Source organism: Rhinolophus hipposideros, assembly GCF_964194185.1.
Source record: "Rhinolophus hipposideros genome assembly, chromosome: 16".
Lineage (NCBI taxonomy): Eukaryota > Metazoa > Chordata > Mammalia > Chiroptera > Rhinolophidae > Rhinolophus > Rhinolophus hipposideros.
Window position 1 is genome coordinate 49,334,004 of NC_138062.1, and position 23,993 is coordinate 49,357,996.

At 47.9% G+C, this 23,993-nt stretch overlaps 1 protein-coding gene across 2 annotated transcripts; it reads right to left on the reverse strand.

Annotated features, from left to right (window-relative positions):
* Positions 1-2,853: 2,853 nt before the first annotated feature.
* Positions 2,854-23,947, reverse strand: HAUS8 (HAUS augmin like complex subunit 8). Of its 2 annotated transcripts, none has more exons than XM_081076425.1 (11): positions 23,726-23,947; positions 19,110-19,174; positions 16,058-16,113; positions 11,661-11,742; positions 9,084-9,179; positions 8,883-8,977; positions 8,225-8,290; positions 7,962-8,120; positions 6,542-6,683; positions 4,373-4,514; positions 2,854-3,298 (listed from the first exon to the last, which is right to left on the reverse strand). In XM_081076425.1, exons 1-11 carry the CDS (start codon positions 23,752-23,754, stop codon positions 3,100-3,102), a joined length of 1,131 nt encoding a protein of 376 aa, XP_080932551.1. In that variant the 5' UTR covers positions 23,755-23,947; the 3' UTR covers positions 2,854-3,099. The 2 variants fall into 2 exon arrangements, with proteins under 2 accessions (XP_080932551.1, XP_080932552.1); XM_081076426.1 differs by lacking the exon at positions 23,726-23,947 and adding an exon at positions 23,355-23,539.
* Between the last annotated feature and the right edge of the window lie 46 nt (positions 23,948-23,993).

Consider the following 23,993-nt stretch of genomic DNA (forward strand, 5'->3'; position numbering starts at 1 on the left):
GTGTCCTACGCAACTAGACTGAGAAACAACGGCTTGAACTGGAGTGTGGGGAGAGGCAGAAGAAGGGGGAAAAATTATTACAGTAAAAGTCATATTGCCATTAATCCCCCTCAAAATACTTCCCCCTGGCTTCAAACACCATCGTTCTTGCCACTTTCTGAAGCAGTCCTGGAAGTCCTTTCATGCGTGTCTTTAGTTATCTTGTCGTGGCGGCCTTAATGTCCTGAATGGATTCAAAACATTTTCCTATCATGGTCATGTTGACTTTGGGAAAGAGCCAGAAGTCGCACGGTGCCAGATCCAGTGAATAAGGTGGATGAGGACACACCGTAATGTTTGGGCAGAAATTGCTGTACCAGAAGTGATGTGTGACACAGAGCCTTCCCGTCGTGATCACAAAATACGGTGAATGCTGCTGCCAAATGCTATTCGATGGAAAGGCGGGGATCTTCAGTACGGGAAGCAGAGCATCGAACCTTAGTAACAGTGTTGTGACAAGTTACAACTTGTTTGGTGCTGTCAGGTGTGAGTTACCATGGAGAGGTGTGTTTTAAAGTGTGCTGTAAATCATCCTCCATCATGACAACACTCCGTGTCACACATCACTTCTGGTACACGGCAATTTCTGTCAAATAAAAACATTACAGTGTGTCCTCATCCACCTTATTCACTGGATCTGGCACCATATGACTTCTGGCTCTTCCCCAAAGTCAAAATGATTCAGGACATCGAAGCAGCCACAACAGCGCAACTAAAGACACTCACTAAAGAGGACTTCCAGAACTGCTTCAGAAAGTGGCAAGAACAGTGGGATAAGTGCGTTCGAAGTGAGGGGGAATATTTTGAGGAGGATTAATGGCAATGTGTCTCTTACTGTAATAAATTTTAATTGAAACATTCACTGTTGTTTATGATCACACCTCGTATAGTCCTAATATTGTAATAACTATGTATGGTGTCGTCATATGAGTACTAGATTTATCAGGGTGATAGATGGAAGGGGGTTGGGGGCAGGGTGAAAAAGGCAAAGGGATTAAGAATTACAAATTGGTAGTTACAAAATAGTCACTGGGGTGTAAAGCATAGGGAATACAGTCAATGACTGGGTAATAACTATGTATAGTGCCAGGTGGATACTAGACTAGTCAGAGGGAACACTTAGTAAATTATATCAATGTCTAACCACTATGCTATACAGCTGAAATTAATACTGAATGTCAACTGTAATAGAAAAATTTAAAAAGGGAGGGGGAAGGTGAAGAGGTCCAAATTTCCAAGTATAAAACAAGTCATGGGGATGTAATATGCAGCATGGGGACTAGTCAATAATATTGGGGTAGTGTTGTACGGTTCAGATGGTTGCTGGACTTATGGTGATCACTTTAGGTATGTAAATGATGGTATACACCTGAAACTAGTATATTGTATGTTAGCTATGTTAATACACATCTTAAAAAAAAAGAAAAAGATCATGGTGATCCTTCCAGGTGATTTCTTAGTTTTAAGTTGGGTCCCGAGCACGAGTGTATTTGATATGTTCATTGGGCAGCACTCTGGAGCCCCTGCTTAATTGAAGCACGCAATATACCACCACTGCCCATTTTGACAAGTGTGGGTGGGGTAGGGGACCCCCTGCTCCGTAAACAAGTCTGCTGTTTTCATCCCAGTTTGAGGCATTTTTAAAAGCTAGAAGACAAAGATTGTAACAGTGGATGGCAGTTGTTTTTCATGAGTATCTTTCAAATATTTTAGGTATCTCAGGAAGTAAGTTTAGCATTGTAAAAAAGAAAACGAGACTGTTCTTGGAAGAGATGGAGAAAAGCCCCATGATTAGAAATCCCTGGAAGGAGAGTGAGAAGCAAGCGAGGCGGTTCTGGGGGGCTAGGCGGGAACTGCATTGGGCCTGGGGCTGGTTCCACAAGGGCACGCGTTGGTGAAGGCAGAGATTATGGCCTGGAATTATCAGGGTAATTAATGAAGATAATGACTGACAAAAGGACCAGAGTGCATGGGGTGTCCCCTTCTGTAGACCCAAAGCTTTTTGTACAGAAATGGAGGGGAAAACTGATCAGAGACTGGAGAAGTTTCTGGGACTCTGACACAGGAGCTTCATGGAAATCCCTAATGAGGGCTTCAGTGGACTTGGAGAACACGAAAATGAAAGGGTTAATAGGGTGGCTGGAAACTGGAAGGTTTAAACCAGCCTGATGGGAAGAGCGTCCCTTGACCCGCATGTTGTGCGGGAATGGCTATCATGTATGACTGGGGCCTGCCTCCCCTACGTGCAGCTGTAAATCCAAATCTGCTGAATCCAAATCAGCAGGCCTCAGTTAGGAGGGTAAGGATTGGTGGGATTAAGTTGGAAGTAGAACAAAAGTGTGCCTTGTTGAACAGGCTTTATTTAGATCAAGTGGATGCATCTCTCTTTTGGAAATGCATGATGGGGATGGACACTGTGTCTTATTGGGGGCGCTTCCCCTTCCTGATGTCCTAATGCAGAAGGCGTGCCCATGGGACCCACTAGGATCGCCGGGGTCTACGCGGCGCAGACCGGAGCTGGAGGGCTGGCTGGGCAAACTCCCTGCCACACAGTCCAGTGTGGAATGTAGATGGCAGCGATGGCAAAAGCCCGCAGGTGCCTCCCAGCGCCTGCTACTGGGATGCTGGACTCGATGGAGAATTTCCATTTGAGGACCAACTCCTAACTTGCTATCAGATAGTAAATACAACAGCCAGCCCGGGGAGTAAAGAACAGGAATCATCTTGAAAGTGAAATACTCATAATGTCTCAGAAGTTCAGAGGCTCAGAGCCAGCTGTTTGGAAGAAAATGAGACAATATTTGCCTTCTGCTCCCCCCTTATGTAGAAACCAAGGCTCAAATGCCAAACAGTTTTATTTTTTAAATATCAAACAAGATTATCATACAAAAACAGGTACGCTGCAGAAGTGACTAAAGTGCTTCAGTTTCCAGAATATCACATCTGCACAGATGTGCCCTGCACAGATGTGCCCTGCACAGCTGGTACAGAATGTGCTTTCTTCCTGATGGTTTGAAGGAAGGTCCCCACTTGGGCTGGGGACACAGCCTGTGCGTGGATTCACAGTGCATATGGCTTGTCAGCACCGGAAAGGAGGGGGCTGCTTGCCTCTCCCGGAGTTTCCCCGCAGGCGCCCTCCTCACAGAAATACCACTGGCGAGAGGCTGCGGGGCCCTGGGCTTCTTCCCAGACCTCCTGGTTGATTAAGGCTGCCTCTTTATTCACCCCAGCGGAGAGTTCCAGCACCTGGACAAAGCTCCTGTGGGAACAACAGGATGGATGACTCCTTTTCATCCTCTGTGCCTGAGAGCTGGACGAAGCCAAAGCATTTTTGCCTTCGTGGCAGCAGTGTGAAGGCAGCCAGTTCAGGCTGACTCCTCGCAAGTGGTTGTGGGAAAGCGTGGGTCACTAAGCTGTCTGACAGAACTCACACAGGGAAGCCCACAAGAACAGGACCAGGCAGGCATTCAGGAAATATTTAGGGGCATCAGTGCTATGTCAGGAATGGGTGACAGAACTGTGAATGGGACAATATGCCAGCCCCCTCACAACGCAAATGCTGGTGGGAAACAGGTACTAAACATGTTTAACCATTCGAACCTGGGACCTTTGCAATCTGGAACCCTCTGGTGTGTCCTGCTTTCATCCCGGGGTACATACAGAAGCAAACGCCACAGTGGATGGCAGTTGTTTCTCATGAGTCCCTTTCAAATATTTTAGGCATCTCAGGAAGTATGTTTAGCATCGTAAAAGAGAAGAAAACAAAATTCTTTTTGGAAGATGTGGAGCAAAGCCCCATGGTTAGAAATCACCCAGAGGAGAGTGAGAGAAGCAAGCGAGGTGGTTCTGGGGGGCTAGCCTGGGGCTGCGTTGGGCCTGCGCTGGTTCCACAAGGGCACACGTTGGTGAAACCCATCAAGTTGTACCGCTACAATCTGCACCTTTTCTATGTGTATTTATACTTCAAGAAGAAGTTCCAAAAAGATGGCCCCAAGCCCTTACCCTGGAAAACATTTAAAACATGAATAGATGGATCCAAGGGAGTCTGAAGTGCTGTGCTGCTCTGAGGAAGTGCATGAGGGATGAGCCCCTTTCCATTTTGGCTGCTCTGAGGAAGTGCATGAGGGATGAGCCCCTTTCCATTTTGGCTGTTGGAGAACTCCTAGTTCGGCTGAAGGCTTTTTGCCCGTCCCCTCGCCCTGCCTGGTTAGATCCTTGCACCTTTGGCCTCTGCAAACGCCAGAGCTGCCCACTCTCCAGACAGTGCAACCACCAACGACCCATCTCTGCCTGACAGGGGACTATCTTTTTCTTAAAATATGTTCAGAAATACCTTCGAAGCTCCACATCCTTCTTTTGGGTCACTTCCTTGAGTTCGCTCAGCAGGTCCAACACTTTCTCATTTTCATCTGAACTGCCGATCTCAAGTTCTCCCAGCAGACGGAGCGTGGTTGTTAATTCCTGCTGCAAATCATCTGGGGAAACAAAGGGTCGTCACCCATAGGCTTCAAGATGCCCCAAGCAACGCATCACAAGCTCGGTAGCTGACTAGATTTTTCTCATTTTGCTGGAATGCTCTCGTGTGATACTGGAATTGTGAAGAGCTCAAAGACAGAAAGAGTCATGAAGGAAGACATTCGTGCACTGGTACCACCTCTGTGTCCCTTTGCCTGAGGTCACGGTAGCCTGAGACCGTGGGTCAGGTGTGTCTATCATTCAGGCAGTCACAGCACCTAGAATGCCACTCCTGTGCCCTCAACAGAAACGAATGCAAAAGGTGGAGAAAGCCTGTGCTGCGAGGAACATTCAACCCCGTGGTTCCCACTCCGTCCAGCAGCGTACACCCCCCGCCCCAGCAGAGAGCTGCCTACAATTGCACAGCATTCCAGCTGCTCTAGGAAAAGCAGCATCTCTCTGCTCCTGGCACACGTCCCGTCTACCTGCTACACTCTACACACGTCACAACGGTACATTACATAGTAACATTTTGGGAACCTCATAAGGGTTCTTACAAACACCCATTTTTCCCCTCGATGTGGTCTGAATTGTGTCTTCCCAAAAGACATATTGAGGTCCTAATCAATGATGTGACCTTACTGGAAACGGGATCTTTATAGATGTAACTGAGTTAGAATGAGGTCACAGGGTGGGGGCTATTCTAATGAACTGGTGCCCTTCTAAGAGGGAAACTGCGGTACAGAGGCACTCAGGAGACAGGCCAGGTACAGATGAAAGCAGACACTGGAGTAAGGCAGCCAGGAGCCAAGGAAGGCCAGCAATGCCAGAAGCCGGGAGAGAGGCCTGGGACAGATTCTCCCTCAGAGCCTCCAGAAGGAATCAACCCCGCCTACACCTTGACTTTGGACTTCTGGCCCCCTGAACTGGGAGGGAATAAGTTTCTCTTGTTAAAGCCGCCTGGTTTGTGGTACTTTGTTACAGCAGCCACAGAAAGCTCATACAATCCCCAATCCCAACTCCTGGCAATTATCTAAAGAACTTTTCCAAGACAGAGTCCCAAAATTACAGATGTGCCATTCAGTGCAATAACTATACAACCGGAAACCCAGACACAGGTAATCATTCAACAAGGCTCACTGTTCAAGATTCCATGTCAGACATATACTATTTCATGTTGGAAAAAGCTTGATTTTACTAAAAAATCATCTGTCTGGAAGTTAATCAGTGGTTGCTTCAGGCTGAGAGAGAGGTAGCGATGGGAAGTGATAGCTACTAGACAGTATGAGCTTCTTTTGGAGGAAACAAAAATGTCCTAAAATTACACTGCAGTAATGATTGCACGTCCCTATGGATATACTAAAAAATACTGAATTGTACACTTTAAATGAGAGAATTGAACGTATCTGAATTATGTATCAATAAAGCTGTTAAAAAATTTTTAAAAATCATCTCTGTCAATACAGCAACACTCTGTGATCTTGAACTGCGTCTGTGGAAAGTTCTGGAGGGAAAGTCCCCCCGATTTTAGGTGGCAACATTTTACCACATCAGCCTCAAGAAAATGTATCCAGAGGCTCATGAGAGCTCTGCTTAGCAATAATCAGACGCTACGGCAACTGAAACCTTGCTTTGGAAAGATACCTGTTCTAAAGAGAATTTTAAGATCAAGTGCAGCTCTTTTCACACCTGCCAATTTCTTCAACTAAAGGATTAGGTGGGAGCCCTCTCCAGGACAGAGACCCCGCGGCTCTGCGTATAAGGCAGGATGGGGTGTGGGTCAGCAGCCTTATCACTGCCCCAGCCAACAAGGCACCTTTGTAGAGCTTGTCCCCAAGGCTGCGGGATTACAGGCTGCTTCCCAAGAATGCCTTTCAGCAGGGTGGGAAATCAACAGGGAACCCATAGACCTGTCTCGCTGGCCCCCTGCATTCCCTGCCATTTGATGGGACGTGCCATCTACCTAAGAGGCTTGTGAGAAAGACACAAATGGATAAAGGTGCTGGGCACGCAAGAAGTGCCAACAAGCACTGGTGGTCCCTCCTACCTAAGAACTGCTGCCCATCTCCATCCAGGTGGACCGATTTCACGGGCAGTTCATGCCTTGTGGTGTCCAGGGCTGTCGCAAACGTCTTGTACTGCTCCTTAAAGCGTTCGGCCACAGCCTCATAGGGGCTGAGCATCTCAATCTGCAGGCAGGAGGAAAAGGGGCCTGAGATGAGACCCTGCAACCATGGCCCCCGAAGTTTCACTGACGGCGTTTGTGTGGTTAAGACACAGGCTGTTCTTTCGGGATCATCTAGGAAATCCTTCGGGAGGTCCCATGGGTGCAGTGAGCTCTCCCCTAACTCTGGCCACCCTCCATGTCATGAACATGCATCCGCCTTCCAGCACATTCTAGGGCCAGGTCTCAACTGGGATCACAGCAGACCCAAGCATGCTGAGCCTTCCTGCTTTGGAGAATTGAGCTGAAACGCCTGCCCCCTGCAAGGCGGTCCTCACCCCCCGCCCCCCTTTTCCCTCATATACACTATCCAGGTCCTCGCAGGGGTTTGTAAGGATTCATTATTTGTCGTTCATTCCACTCCACGAGGACAGGTACCCCATTCTCAGCCCAGGGCCTGGCTGCAGGGCACACATATATGCACAGTGTTGTGGGCTGAACTGTGTCCCCTTGACTCCCTAATTCCTCTGCTGATGTCCCAACCCCCAACACCTCAGAATGTAACCTGATTTGGAGACAGGGTCTTTACTGAGGGAATCGCATCAAAGTGAGGTCACGGAAGTGGGCCCTGATCAATATGCCTGGTGTTCTTGTAAAAGGGGCAGATTTGGAGGCAGACACACACACACAGGGAGAACGCCAAGTGAAGAGACCCGGAGAAGACAGCCACCACCAAGCCAAGGTGAGAGGCCTGTCACGGCCCTCAGGAGCCAACCCTGTGACACTGTGATCTCAGACTTCTGGCTTCCAGAACTGAGAGAAAGTGTCAGTTGTTTAAGCCACCACTCTGGGGAACTGTGTTACGGCAGCCCCAGGACACGCACACATTGCGTGATGAGCCACACCCCCACTCCATCCTTCTAGGTTCCAAGGGTTTGCTCTATGACCTTCTTAGGTGTGGACGCCTCTGTCCCAGCACTGACCACATGGCACCAAGACTGTGCCTCCCACCAGCACCCTGGCCCCCTGGGCAGGCCTGGAGCGTATCTTCATGTCGCTGGGCACAAGTTGAACGTGCATGTGTGTGAAGGGAAGGGACAAGTCCCTCTTGCTGGTTGGTACTTAACATTACAGGCTCGTCCTCTTATAAGCTGTCACACACCAACAGCCAGTGGTGTCAAAAGCCGAGCACAGATTTTGAGCCAGGCGAGCAGCGACACCCACCGTAAATGCTTCCTCCAAACATCCTTGCCACAGTGACCCTGCTGGGACACGTGGCTCAGAGACCGTGGTCACAACTGACCTGAGCATTGAGGACGGCCAGTAACTCCCGCTTCCTCTGACAGAGGAGAAGTTGGCGCTTCAGCTGGTGGACCTTTTTCTGGAGCTTCTCCTTCTCTTGGCACATCATTAATAAATTCCTTTCGGCCGTTTTTTCAAAGGCAGCGAGACTGTTCTCCATCTGTTAAGTGCAGAACAAGAGCTCAGGATGGAGTGGACTCCATCTCTGTGGCTGACAGGGGCCGCCTTTCCACCCGTATCATGTGTGAACGCGATTGTTTTCACCTTTATGGTTATGAGAGTGAGAAGTAACGTTTGCGATTCCATCATTTCCATTGCTTCGGAGATATCCTTAAGGAAAAGGAAAAGATACTCTGGGTCCTCCAACGAACTGGTATAAATCCAGCCCTCTTCCGTGGGAGGGAAACCACCCTAACTCATACAACTTTTAGTTCAGTAATTCGATAACCCTCTACTGGGTAACAATCTGCTGTATCTATTATCACGTTTAGACTTTTGAGGATCTCTGGAAGGAGGAAGAGGATGATCTGGCCCGCTCCCAGGGGCTGGGTGGTCAAAGGCCAGCTTGAGGGCACCTGCCCATTCAGTTCCACACTGGAACCAGGACTCAAGCCTCCCACCCCAGTCAGGACGTCTTCCCACTGGGGGACAGGGCCTGGCCAAGTGCCTTCCCTAGCATGGCACCGCCAACAAGGCTCCAATCTCATTTTTCACGTGATCCCACATTTCTATCTACTGTACGTGTACTTGGAGAAACAAACTACAAATGATCTAAGAACGTGTGTTGGTTTTTGTCCTAAAAGGCATGGCTGGCTTGTTTGTTCTTGGAGCCCCGGGCCTCACGTGGCACCTGGCATAGGGCAGGACTTAAACCAGATTTATCCACCCCATGAGCAGCTTCCCTGTCATTTCACACACTTACTGGGGTCTTTTTTCGTGAGGCGGAAAACGATGTTGAGTCGGTTTTCTTTGACATTGTTTTTTCTAATTGTGGAGTCTTTCTAAGCATACTCTTCTCTAAGATCAAGAAAAGCATTTTTAAGGTCAGAAGAGCACACTTCAGAAGCCCGCTGAGATACACTGCAACCCCCAGCTGGGAAAAGGGGTGAAACGAACGATTTACCGTTAATGGCTGAGAGATCCAGGTCTGGTGGGGCAGTGCCATGCCCTTCTAGCAACGTGGACTGCAAATCACCTTTGCCAATGATTCCACTGCTCTCTGTGGGCCCAACGACAATCCCAGGAAGTCAGCCGTCACCAAGACACTCTACACCTAAGCCGGGAAGTGGGCAGCCTTTCCGGACAACACCACTTTCTTCCAAAACTCAACTTCTTGCTAGGTAGTAGAGAAGGCTGAAAAACCTTGGGAAATTCCTAGCCATCAACTTGAATACATGTTAAAGGAGAACTGGAAAAGAGAGGCATTCTTTATAAAAGATGCAAATAAGCGTTTCTTCCTAGTTTAATAAAAACTGCTGTGTTCGCGATATAAGACTCTCATACAGGCCATATGCGTGCTCTGCCCTCAGCTCTGCCCTCAGCTCCTTCTCCAGTAGCTTCTGGACTCTTCATCTTCCCCAGGAGTTCCCTCCATTTTTTAGCCTCTATTTAAAAATGTGAAATTATGCCTTACACCATCTAAAATGGACACTGGTGTGCTGCCTGCTTCAATTAAGCAAGGGTTCCTGAGGACTGCAAAGTGAACAGCTGGTATGTCAAATACAATGTCATGTTAAGAACTAAACAGAAAATTATTTCATAAACAAGTATGCGGTTGAGAAAACGACTACGTGGAAACGAAAAGAGCAAAGTCACAATAATGTGTAGGGCATGGTACCACTTGTGTTCAAATTTTTCAAAAATTCTAGATAGATACAAACATCTATCAAAAGCAGCTGCCTTGGGGCAGCCGGTTAGCTCAGTGGTTAGAGCACAGAGCTCTTAACAACAGGGTTGCCGGTTTGATCCCCACATGGGCCACTGTGAGCTGCGCCCTCCACAACTAGACTGAAACAACTACTTGACTTGGAGCTGATGGGTCCTGGAAAAACACTTGAATAAATAAAAAAGTGAAGATAAATAAATAAATACATAAATAAATAAAGCAGCTGCCTCCTGGGTGAAGAGCTGGGAAAGCGAGGTGGGAGATGGTAACTTTTTATTGCCATGACTTTTGTACGGGTCAAGTCATCTTCATGGATAGAAAAATCATTAAGAAAAGCCATTTCCTATAAAGCCATACGATGCAACTGAAAAAGCAGTCCCTCTAAATCATGACTATGCTTGAATCATGGTTCCTCAGCCTTGGCACTGTTGACATTTGGGGCTGGATCATTCTTTGTTGGGGCGTCCCGCACTGAGCAGCATCCCCGACCTCCACCCACTAGATGCCAGCGAGTGGCATACCTCCGCCTTCAATCTCAACAACCAAAAATATCTCCAGACAGAGCCCAGTGTCCCTTGGTGGTCACAATTGCCGTCAGGTGAGAACCCTGATTTCAAAATGCGGCAGGCCCAGTTTCTGACCCCTCGGACCGTGCCAGTTTTCTCAGCTTCATGCATGGTCGTCAACTAATTGCATGAGAAAACACTAGAAGCCTGGCTCTGGTTCCATGTGCCTGCTACTCAATCATGCCTGGGTCAAGGAACAGTGCAAATTCTGACAAACATGTAAATCAGGGTCAGAAAACTTACAGCTCATAGGCTAGACCCGGCCCACTTCCTGTGTTTGTCAATAAAGTTTTATTGGGCTACAGACACGCCCATTTGTGTATGTGTGATCTGGGACTGCTTTCGTGCTGCAAACAGCAGAGTGCGTCTTTGTGACAGAGACTGCCCTGCAAAGCCTAAAATATTTACCATCTGGCTCAGAAAAGGTTTTCTGACCCTTGATCTGAACAATATAGTAGGAAACCTAAGTCGTGAAAAAATATTTAATTTTTTCCTATAGACTCAAAGCTGTCACCATTTTGAACAAGGGGGTGAGGGCTGAGAAAGTTTTGCTTTTTGTGAATGGCTCTCATGCAAAAGAAGAGCTGTCAACTCTTGCTGGCGAGGTGGCACGTGAGGATCTAGACGAAGTGCTACAGTGGGAGGGGACGTCCCAGGTTTCTAGATAAGCACACAGACTAGAACTGAACACCAAATACATCAACAGTGACAGTCTAAGTGGCAGACTGTGAGGGAGCTCCCTCGTCTTGGTCTACATTTGCCATTTTTTTATACTGAACACGTTATGGCTACAATCAGAAAAACTGGAAATATTTCGTATCACTTTGGTGACAGCTTCTAGAAGGATATGGGGAGACCCTTCCAAGTAAGACTCAACCCAAGGCAGTGAGAGGCAGGAGGATGGGCCTCACACCTTCTCTGAGAGTCCTGATCTCAGAGCTCCAGCAGGAAACGATCACGTGATCAAGGAACTGGTCACAAGGGAAAGCTATGATGGAAATTCGGCTCTTCTCTAGGGCCACATAGGAAGGAAGTGACTTCCCGCACAACCCCACCATCCCCTTTCAGCTCCCCACATGTCCCAAGACTGTCCTTACACCGAAACTCTTTGCCTAGCTCTTTCTTCTGACACTTCCCAGAAAGAAAAGAGGAAGTTTTAACTTAAGCGTACTTGCAAATACAATTCACCATCGCTGATCACTTCCTGAGCTCTATAGCTATTTCACACCCTCCCTCCATCGTTAAGTACCTTTGCTCTTCTGGAGTGGGTTGGGTTTCCGTCCACTTTCAGGCATCTTCCCACTGGTCTTTAAAGCATCTGTTGCAAGAGCCTGTTAGGGAACACGTGACATTCAGGGAACAAGACACTTCCCCTTCGTGAGAAGGGGCCTCTTCACGGTCTGCACAGTTTGCATCTGCTCTCACTTTGAGGCAAGGGGATAGCCTTAAGGAGTTCTGACATTTAACTGCGTATATACAGGATGAACTAATTTTGTCAAAAAGGATACCCTCACACGCATAGAATATAGAAAACCACCAAAATGTTTGTCAGTGATTGTCTGACATGACAGATTACAGGTGACCGATCTTCTGCATACATTTTAGCATTTGCCAGTTTCACAGAGCATATATTACTTTGGTCATCAGGAAAAACAAAATTTTTGTGCAAGTATTCATCTTCACAACTTACAAAAACAGCAAGCAAGCCATGGAGATAGCAAGCCATTATAATATAATAATATAAAAGAAAAAAAGAAAACCTTGTTAAGGGTGAGAATATTTCAATGTAGATACCACTCCTATTCAACCTTGTACTGGAGCTCCTACAATAAGAAATAAAAGGCAAACAGGCAGGAAAGGAAGAAATAAAACTATCTTCTTGGCCGGTTAGCTCAGTTGGTTAGAGCACAGAGCTCTTAACAACAAGGTTGCTGGTTCGATCCCCACATGGGTCACTGTGAGCTGCACCCTCCACAACTAGATTGAAACAACTACTTGACTTGGAGCTGATGGGTCCTGGAAAAACACACTGAAAATAAATAAAAGTTTAAAGAAAGAAAGCAAAAACAAAACACCCTCTTCTTGCAGACATGATTCTTCACATAGAAAATTCTAAAACATATTTAAAAGCTACTGAAATTAGTAAGTTTAACAAGGTTGTAGAATAGAGGGTCAGTATTTTTTTTTTAAATCAATCATATTTCTAGCAATGAATGACTTTGGAAACTGAAATTAAAAGAGTACCACATATAGCACTAAAAAACACCAAATACTGAGGCATAAATCTAACAAAACATGGGGAAGGTCTATGCACTGGAAACTACAAAACACGGTTCAAAGAAATCCAAGACGTAAATATTAGGTTGGTGCAAAAGTAACCACGATTTTTGCAATTATTTTTAACATTTTATTTATTTATTTTAAACTGTGGGTTTTTTAAAATTTTATTAGGGAATATTGGGGAACAGTGTCCATCAGCTCCAAGTCAAGTTGCTGTTTTCAACCTTAGATGCAGGGGGCACAGCCCACCATCCCATGAGGGAATTGAACCGGCAACCTTGTTGTTGAGAGCTGTGCTCTAACCAACTGAGCCATCCGGCCACCCCTCCGGCAACTCAGCGGCAGCTCGTTGTCTTCAATTTAGTTGTGGAGGGCGCAGCTCACTGGTCCATGTGGGAATCGAACTAGCAACCCTGTTGTTCAGAGCTCGTGCTCTAACTGAACCATTTGGCCGCCCCTATTTTTAACCTTTTAAACCTCAATTACTTTTGCACCAACCTAATAAATGAAGAGGTACACCATGTTCATGGATTTGAAGATTTGGTGTTTTTAAGATATTGTTCTCCTTAATCTAATGCATATATTCAATATAAGCAAAATCTCAGCAGGAGATCTGGTAGAAAAAGGCAAGCTAAGTCTAAAATTTACATGGAAAGGCAAAGCAACTAGAAGAGTCAAGTAGTTCTGGAAAAGAACAAAGTAGGAGACTTCACACTACCTGATTTCCAGACTTGCTACAAAGCTAACAATAATCTCAGCAGTGTGGAACTGGCCTAAGGATAGACATGTAGAACAATGAAAAAGAACAGGGTCCAGAAATGATGCTTACATACACACGCAATTGATTTTTGACAGAGGTGATGAGACAATACAAGGGGGAAAGGAAAGTACCATTTCAACACATGGTACTAGAACGAGAGAACATCCATACACTTAAAAATGAACTTTAATTTCATCATCGCAGAAGATACCACAATTAATTCAAAATGGATCACAGATATTAGTGTAAAACCTAAAACTAAAAACTCCTAGAAGGAAACATGGGAGAAAATCTTTTTGGTCTTGGGTTAGGCAAAGGTTTCTTAGATAAGACACCAAAAGCACAACCTATAAAAGCAGAAATCAGTAAGTTGGACTTCATCAAAATCAAGAACTTATGCTCCTCACAAGACACTTAAGAGAATGAAAACACAAAGATAAGCCACACACTGAGAGAAAATATTTGCAAATCACTATACAGGGTTGGCATCCAAGATACAGAGAGCTTTCAAAACTCAATGATAAGAAAAACAACCCAATTAAAAAATGGGCCAAAGATTCAAATGGACACATCACCAAAGATAGGAATGGGCCAAAGATTCAAATGGACACATCACCAAAGATAGGCATGGCCAATAAGCACATGAAAAGATGTTCAATATCACATCAGCTGTTATGGAAACGCAAGTAAAATCACAATGAGATCCTACTTCACACCCACTAGTATGGCTTCAATCTTAAAGCATAGACCAGAACTCTCAGTGGCAGGTGAGAATGCAAAAAGGCGCAGCCACTTTGGATAGCAGTCAGGCAGTTTCTTAAGAGTCACACATATGCTTACACTATAACCCAGTAACTTCCCTCATGGGAGAAATGCAAACACATCCGCACAGCATCCTGCACAGGAGTGTTGAAAGTGGCTTTGTTCAAAATCGCCCCAAATGAGACAAACCAAATGCCCTTCACCAGTTGAGCAGCCTGTGGGCCACCCACACAGTGGAATAGTCTTCAGGGTCAGAAGGAACCAACCCTAACTGTTACAGGCAGTCACAGGGAAGGATCGCCAACGCATTTTATGTAAAAGAAGGAAGATACAAGATGCTGCAGCCCGACACCTTTGAAATGACTTTCTGGAAAAGGCAAAGCTACAGATAGGGACAGAAAACAGATCAGGGCTGCCTTGGGTGGGGAGGGGCTGGCTCCATCAGAGCACAAAGGGATTTGGGGGGTGACAGATTGTTCTATCTCTTTACTGTAGTGGGTCCATGACTGGATGCATTTGTCAAAACTCACAGAACTGGACGCTGAAAAGAATGCCTCTTACTCTAAGTAAATTATACAGCAGGTCCTCCAATAACACTGCGTTATAATGTTGATCACATGCCACAGGAACGTAACTCATTTATTACCAATTAGCCTACGGTAAAACTGGTTTCATTACACATCATCTCACCACAGTTCCATGAACCTATTGATGACGTTAAGCGAGGACTTACTATACCTTAATTTAAATGATGAACAGAGAAGCTCTCCAAGATCCAAAATACCACATACAGCATGTAGACACATGGGGGCGCTGTAACCAAGTTTGCAAGGCAACTAAACAAGTTTGCAATTAAAATGACAAAGTGTGGCCTGTGATCCTTTATTGAAAATCACCTCAATAGTGTAAACCACCGATTCTCGGTGCTGATGTGTGGACGTAGGTTCACTGACTGTAATATGCACCACTTTGAAGCAGGACGTTGACACAGGGGAGGCTATGCCGTGGGTGGGGTAGGGGTCTGGGAAATCTCTGTACCTCCCGAGGCTCCATTTTGCTATGAACCTAAAACTGCTCTAAAAAAATTAAGTCTAGTTAAGGAAATCACTCCAAGAAGCGTATCAAACAGTTTGTACAAAGCTATCCTTCTTCAGGCCAGATATCAAGTCACATTTTTAAGAACCTGCCATTCTCCCTAAAAAAGATAGAGGAAATCAGTAAGTTTTACAATAAACAATGATTTGGAAAATAGAGGGATAACACGGCCTTTACCTCACATTCTCAGTCCGTACACAGTGAAACAAAACGTAATTGGGTAATGTACTGACTGCTTTCATTAGGCAGCACACAAAGCATGTTCTCATGTTATTAAGTGCTTCATGCCAACATTTTCAATGATTTCACAATTTTTATGGTGTGACTACAAGTAGTTCATGAAACTCTTCCTCCAGTACTGGGTGATTCAGGCACATTGTTTTTCCCACAGTTCTCTAAAACCCCACAGGTGTTTTTTAAAGACCAGCCACAACCAGGGAGTGTGTAATGGGTATTCGATAAAACTTTTCGGGACAGAATCCAGAAAAGGAATTATTGGACTGAAAGGCAGGAACAATTTTAAGTATCAACAGAGATCATGGCTTTGCCAAAAGGCTTCTCAAAGCGATGAGCGACTCATGACAGACATACGGGACTCGGCAGGAAGAACGTAATAACCCTAAATGCAACTGGGCAAAGTCCCTTAAATGCTGCCTTTGGGAGCAGGCTGTGCCCAGCTCTGGAGACTCGAGACTCGTGTCAGAATTCTGAATTCATCAGAACTGTTTCAAATGTACATTATGTGTTACCTTTTTGGTGGTTTTCTTCTCATACTGCAAGTACCGGGACTCGACCACTTTTCCACCTGTGGGGGACATACTGCTGGTTTATAACAAAACCACAACAGGGGTGTGTGAAGACCCACCAAGCACCGAGGACCCGCATCACCTAGCCCGGAGCTGGGTGCTATCAGCCCTCCCTGCTCAATGGCAGGAATGGGGGAGCTACTCCCCTTTGCTCCTCTCAGATCCTGTCCTTCAGCACCCTTGAGCATGTATGGGACGCCTACTTTGTGCAATATTTATGGGACACCTGCTGTATACAAGAATACAGGGGCTGGAACACCTACCGTGTGCAAGAACACTTACGGGACGCCTCCTATGCGCAAGAACATGTTGGAATACCCACTATATGCAAAAACATGTGTGGGACACCTACTTTATGCAAGTCCCTGGGCTCAGAGCAGAGCCACAGAAACCTACAGGAGCTATGATCAAGGAAGACCAAGGACTATGCTCCAAAGATCAAAGCAGAAAGGGGCCTCAGGCCAGGTAGGGCAAGGAAGAAAGACCTTCCACAGAGGGCCACCTATTTGCCTTGTCCTCCCTCCCCAGCTCACTCCTCCCGGTTGTGACCTGACTGCCCCTTCTCCCAACGTCTTTGACCCACTGATGGTACTACCCTCCACATCCCCTCACCCCACCCCTCCTAGCTCAGGACTCCTCCCCTGGACACGTTCCGCGTCAAGGCCCCTCTCAGACACAGCGTATCCCTTATGACAGCCCAGCCCCAGGTCCCCTTCCACACCTGCCCCTGGGGCACTGAATGTGGATGGAGGAAACCCCACCTGTCCTCCCCACCTCCAGGGGCTCTTGCTGCAGCCCTGGTAGTCACCCACAGTCCGCTGCTCTGTCCCCCACCCCCTCTCCCCGACCTATATTCTCCTCTGGTCAGCTGGGGACCTGTCTCCTACTTCACTGGGAAGACAGTCATGGCCCCAGGAGACGCTCCTTCCTTGGCCCCCAGACACCTCCCCACCCCAGAGCTACACCCTGGCCCTGCCACGTGGAGGGATCTCTGTAACACAGACGTAAGGCTCTGTGTTAGAGCCCGGCCCTCATCCCATACGGAAACTGCCGGCCACAACTCCTTTCCACACCACCCCTGCTCCTCTCTCCCCCAACACCTCGGCCTCACCCCTCACCCCCGCCTCCCTGCTGCCCTTGACAATGCTGGCTCCTCCGCCTCTCCTCCCTCTTCCCTTGATCTGCCCGTCCTTCCCTCCCGCCTGGCTCTCACAGCCACCACCACACAGAAGAAACTCATCTGAGACCTCCACTGCTCCAAGGCCCATCAGCCATTCTCGGTCTTTGTCCTGAGCCATCAGCAGCGCTGGACACAGCACAGCCCGCCCCCTCCTCTGAAAACACCCTGCAGGCCTCCAGGCTGGCTGCCCCGCTAGGCTGCCAACAGGTTGTCTTGCGGGTCCACCAGCTGGTAAAGCCTCAGCGCCTCCAGGTACCTTGCAGGTCTGGCACCACAATTCAGGGCACCCCTCTGACCTCTTCCCCTTCTCACCCCAATCACTTCACTCAATTCCCATGACCATGACCCCCTTTGCTGTTCTCCAACCAGCGGACAGCTCCCACGCTTGCCCTCCTGCCCAGCTCTGCTCAGCCTAGCATAGCCCTTGAACTCGGAAGCTACCCCCATCCTGCTGTTTTATCCACAGCATCTGTCATCCTCCTCCACACCCTGGGTCTCCTTACTGCTCCACTAGTTGCGCCATCTGTGTCCCAGACAGCCAGCTCCCTGAGGGTAGTGATTTGTGTCTGTTTGACTTGCTGCTACATTACACCACCCCCCAGGGAGATGCTCAATGCCTCTAACGCATGACTCTGCGCTTTTTCTAGGTGCTTCAGTGTCTCCCTTTTTATAGAAGAGACCCAGGGAAAGTGACTCGATCAATGTCACATAGCTCAGCAGTTTGGTTGAGCAAGACTGTGATTTCAACTGTGTGGTCACGCGAGGATTTGCACCTTTCATTAGCGAGTCAGGTTGCAGCTGCCAAGGAGAGGAAAGGAGGCATACCCAGTTAACGGGGAACCAGCTCGGGCCATGGACCCATGGACGCAGTGGTCACCCTGAGCTTGCCCCAGGCAGGGAAAAGTGCTGATTACAGGGAGCGTGGGCTCAGACAATAAGGGGGGAGGTACCTAGGGTCGAGGCCAGGACCAGGCAGGGTCCGAGGGAGAGAACCAAGCCGCCCTGAGAATCTGCCACTGGAGCTCAAGGGAAGCATTGGGGCGAAGGGCACCCTTGGGTCCAAGCAGGGGGAGACCATCCTACAATGGGTCTTTCTAATACCCGCAGCAAAGGGGGTCGCACATCTAGTAAGGATCTGAGGCTCTGGGCTCCTTGGACAGTTGAAAAGCAGTTTCAAGTTTCCAGAAAACTAGAACGCACCTGTTTGTTTTCAATGGTGGTGGGTTTTCCACAGAGGCAACACTATTGGGAAGGACGTAATTTGTGTTCGAGAACTAGACCGCATGTCAACAGGAGAGCTGTGACAGACAAGATCCTGCTCTAAGTTCTCTGCGACGCACACGGGCACACTTTAGGAAAACTCTTCATCGTTTCTGAGGCTTGAGCTCCAACGTGGGAGATCCTCGAGTCTGCTGCCCAAACTGGGCACTGCCAAGAGTCAAGGGGGGCTGTTCACGGTGATGCCAGACTCTCAGATGGACACGGGACATGTCCACCCCCGAGGGACTGAGGAAACTTAAATGTTTGGTGATGAACTCCTTCCCCACACTTCCCAGTGACGAATGCTGGGCACAGCCTGTGACCCCCATGGCTGGAAGGGCCCACTGCCCTAGGAGACACCCACCGGGCCCTGCAGCACTGCTGGCTGCAGGCAGGGCTGGGTGACCAGACTTGAAATCCGCCAAGACGTGACCAGAAGATAAAGTCAGTTTCCCTGCTCTGCTCTGGGGTTTTTCTCCCCCAAAAGCACTTACTGGGAAACAAAAATCACTTTGTACTTCACCGGGTCACAAGGGAGATTCTAGCTTGACTCACCTTGTATTCTTCGTCCTTTCGGCTTAGCGCCACCAGGAGTACTGGGACCTCCCATGGAAGGCTTCCTAAAAGAGAGAGGGGGTCCTGTTAATGCGGTGGACAAGCAGCTGAGGGAAGCCAGGGAGGAGCCCGCGCTTCTGATCTCTGCGAAGCTGGGCCACCTGAACAGGCAGAGGGACGTGGAGCCGTTACCGGGGTGACAGAGCAGCCCAACGCCTGAGCTAAGAAAAGCCCAGAGCGAGAAGAGCCAGCATTTTTGCCAAGCCACAAAGACCTCAGCTTAAGTCGCAGGTTCATCAGCTCTGCCCGTGGTGATGTGCCTGTAGTTTGCCAACGGCATGGATACAGAGTGAACGAGACGGAGCTCCTTCCCAGAGACGGAAGAGCAGCATTTTCCTGTCGGACAAGTGTGAAGGGCGCCCTGGACAGGTACAGGGGTGGGGGAGGCGAGCAACAAAGCAGGTACACAGGAAAGGACATTCTAAGACAGGAATCAATAAGGTCAAGGCACGGGGGCAGAGGAGAATGATGTAGAAATAGGAAGTGATCAGCCCTGTGGCTTAGCCGGAGAACACGGCCAGTGATACGGGAGCAGGAGGAGAGAACACTGGGCCAGGCGGGCAGTTTTGAATGCCAAACTTAAAGGGCTCAGACTTGGTCCCATAGCCCAGAGGTCAGCAACCTTTCTCTGTAAAGGGCCAGGCAGTAAATATTCTCAGCTGTGTGGGTCATGTGCTCACAATCACTACTCAACCTTGCCATGGTAGCACAAAGCAGCCATGGACGATGCAGAAAGAAATGGGTATGGCTATGTTCCAATAAAACTTTATATACACACAGGGACATTTGAATTTCATACAATTTTCCTGTATCACGAAACATTCTTCTCTTGATTGTTTTTTTAACAACCACTTAAGACTGTACAAACCATTTTTAACCTCACCCGCCTTACAAAAAAGGATGCATTCTGGCTTTCACCCTTAGGCCCTAGGAAACGAACACTAGCAAGCTGTGTTTCCTGAAGACCACCGGCAGCTGTGAAGAAGACAGGCTCTAAGGTTCTAGAAGGACAGGGACGCGGTCTGCTCCTCAACATTCCCCAGTTCCTAGGTACGCATCTGCTCAAACAGCCGTCACAAAATATGAGACTCACACAACAGACATTTACTTCTCACAGTTCTAAAGGCTGGAAGTCCAAGATCAAGGTGTGGGCAAGGTAGGTGGCCGCCGGGAGATGAGGGCGGGGGACGGGGGCTAGAACATGCAAACAAGCTCTTTAATGTCACTTCTCATACGGACACCAATCCTCTCCGATCAGGGCCCCACCCTTATGACCTCACTTAACCTTAATTACTTCCATGGAAGCTACATTTCCAAATATAGCCAATGGGGACTTAGGGCTTCAACATACGAATTTTGGAGGGGGGACCATAAACATTCAGTTCCTAACAGCCTGGCAGACAGGAAGCACTGGATAAATACTTGTCATACAAATAACTTAGGGGTGCTCACTCGAGGGCAATTTTCACTCCCACAAGATACTGGGCAATATTTGAAGACATCTGTGATTGTCACAGAGCCAGATGCTATTGGCATAGTGAGTCGAGGGCAGAGGTGCTGCTCAACACCCTAGGACGCACAGGACGGCGCCCCTCCCAGATGATCAGGCCCCAGATGTGTACTGTCAAGTTGAGTGCCGCTGGCACATTAAATGGGTGATCAGCAGCATGGGACTGAAGATAGAGAGAACTTAGAACGCTGTTGCAGAATGCCTATCTAAAATAACAAAGAAGGGGGCTGGCCCGGTGGCTCTGGTGGCTGGAGCTCCGTGCTCCTAACTCCGAAGGCTGCTGGTTCGATTCCCACATGGGCCAGTGGGCTCTCACCCACAAGGTTGCCGGTTCAACTCAACTCCCGCAAGGGATGGTGGGCTGCACCCCCGCAACTAACAACGGCAACTGGACCTGGAGCGGAACTGCACCCTCCATAACTACGATTGAAAGGACAACAACTTGACTTGGAAAAAATCCTAGAAGTACACACTGTTCCCCAATAAAGTCCTGTTCCCCTTCCCCAATAAAATCTTTAAAAATAATAAGACAAATAACAAAGCATCATGGAAATGCAACGAGACATCACCCCACACCTGTTAGAATAGCTATTATCAAAAAAAAAAAGAATTAAGTGTTGGCAAGGATGTGGAGAAGTTGGGTCCCAGTTTGGAGGTTCCTCAAAAAAACTAAAAATAGAACAACCACATGATCCAGCAATTCCACTTGTGGGTATTTACCCAAAGCAAATTAAAACACCAACTCTAAAAGGTATCTGCACCCCCATGTTCACTGCAGCATTATTTACAATAGCCAAGACATGGAAAACAAGACATGGACACATTCATCGATGGATGAATGGATAAAGAAAATGTGAGATATATACAGTGGAATACCACTCAGCCTTCAAAAAGGAATCTTGCCATCTGCAACAACATGGATGGACCCTGAGGGCATTATGCTGAGATAAAGTCACACCAAGAAAGACAAATACGGTATAACCTCACCTATATGTGGAACCTCAAAACAAAACAAAACACTGACCTCAGATAGAGAACAGATTGGTGGTTACCAGAGGCAGGGGTGGGGTGTGAAATCGGTAAAGGGGTCAAAAGGTACAAACTTCCAATTTTAAAATAAATAAGTCACGGGGACATAATATACAGACAGCATGGTGACTATAGGTAATAATACTGTATTGCATATTTGAAAGTTGCTGAGCTAAGAGAGTAAATTTTAAAAGTTCTCATCACAAGAAAAAAATTTATATGGCGACAGATGTTAACTAGACTTATTGAGACTCATTGTGATTATTTCACAATATACACAAATATTAAATCACTGTGTTGCACATCTGAAACTAATGTTATATGTCAATTACATCTCAATTTAATAGAAAAAAAATAACAAAGCCTGAATATTATTTGGTCCTAAAAAGGAATAAAGTACTGACGCATGCTAAAACAAGGAACCTCAAAAACATGATGCCAGTGAGTGAAAGAAACCAGACACAAAAGGCCATATAGTGATTCCATTTATATGAAATGTCCAGAACAGGCAAATTCATAGTGACAGAAAGCAGATTGGTAGTTGCCAGGAGCAGATTGGTGTGGACGAAGAATGAGGAGTGACTGCAAACGGATAGTTTCCTTCTGGGCTGAAGAAAATGTTCTAGAACTCCACAGAAATGGTTGCACGACATTGTGAATGTCTTCAGGCCATGGAATTCCTCAATTTACAAGGATTCATTTGAGCTCCTGTGCATGTCACCTCAATTAAAAAAAAAAAACAAAACCTGACGTGACAGGTGACAGGGTGCAGTGCGGCAGGAATCGCTGACAAATCAGCTGGGAGGTGCGCGAGAGTCTGCAATGCCTCCTAGGCTTCCAGTCTGGGTAAACCAGAAGGCGGGGGGGTCATCAGGAACAGAGACCCGCCATGCAGGAGGAGGAGCAGGTTGAGAGGCCAAGCTGAGGCCTAGGTGCTGGGACTCCTGGTGATGTCACAAGACAGGCTCCACCAGTCACAGCAGTGGTGGTCACTTTGCTCACGCATGCATAACGGTTGGCCTGCTTATCCCTGTTTTCCAGACAAGAATGCAAAGCTTAAACAGGTCACCCCTATGAGTCTGAGAGCGAGAAAGGGACAGAACAAGTATTCCCTCTGGGGTCTAAGCCAGGGCTCTGGAGCCAGATGGAATGGGCTCAGGCCAAACCTGCAGGTACCTGGGTTTGGGGTCAGGGGTGGGGGTCACTACACCTGTGCCAGCCTCTGGTACCTCCCTGGTACTGGACTTAGAAAAGGCTCATGTCAATCTCACGGGGCAAAGGGCTGCGGAGGAAACAAGTGATTTCAGCTGGCCTATTTAATTTTCGTTTGCATTCGCACCATGAGCATGGGCCGAATGAACAAATAAGAGAAAACACAGTTCTGGAATCACGCTTGGCACTGGGTAAGTGTTCCCGGTCTGTCTTGTTCTTGCTGTGTGACTCTGGGCAAATGGCCTAACCTCCCTGAGCCTCCATCGCCTCATGTGTAAATGGGAAGCATAGCAATAGGCGGGTGGCAGGATTAAAGCAGATAATTTGGTGGCCCAGCACTTGTCCACTGCAAAATGATCACTCTAACAGCGACAGTTAACATTTACAGGCCAGGCACTGTTCTAAGCGCTCTGAAGCCTCACACTGAGACTTACAGGTTGAACAGCGAAGTCATCAGCCCCGTTTCGCAGCGGAGGAAAGCGAAGCACAGCGGTTAAGCCACTTGCTCGAGATGCCCCGAATCGAAGCGGTGGACCTGATACTATTGGACCCGGGACCCCGCGGACCTTAACTATTGTAAATAATTCGCGGTCTCAGTCAACACCCGCGCTCCGAGCATGCGCAGAGATCGCACCCCGGGGCCTTCCAGATCCTGCGCATCCTCAGAGGCTCCTAGAGAGATCGGGTCTGGACTCACCCTTCCATTCCCCCGTTTCTCAACTCTACTGCCCCTCCGCCCCTAGCCTTTGCCCATGGCCTTCCTGCCGACACCCACAAAATCCAGACGCACGGCGCCTTAACTCACCCAGCCCCGCGCCCCGAAGACTCCGCCATTTTCCCGCCTTCAACTCAAAGGCCGAGTCTTCAAGTTCGGGTCCCCGCCCCCTCGCCCCAGGCCGGACCACATTGAGGCGCCGCAGGAGGGGTGGCCGCAGGCCGCAAGGGAGCGTGACTACGAGAGAAGCCGGCGACCCCTGCGCGCGCGCCTCTCGGACCTCCCCTCACACTTGGTTTCGCCCACCGGCTCAGTGGGCAGTGGCCCAGGCTCTGTGGGAGGGGGAGGAGGGGCTTAT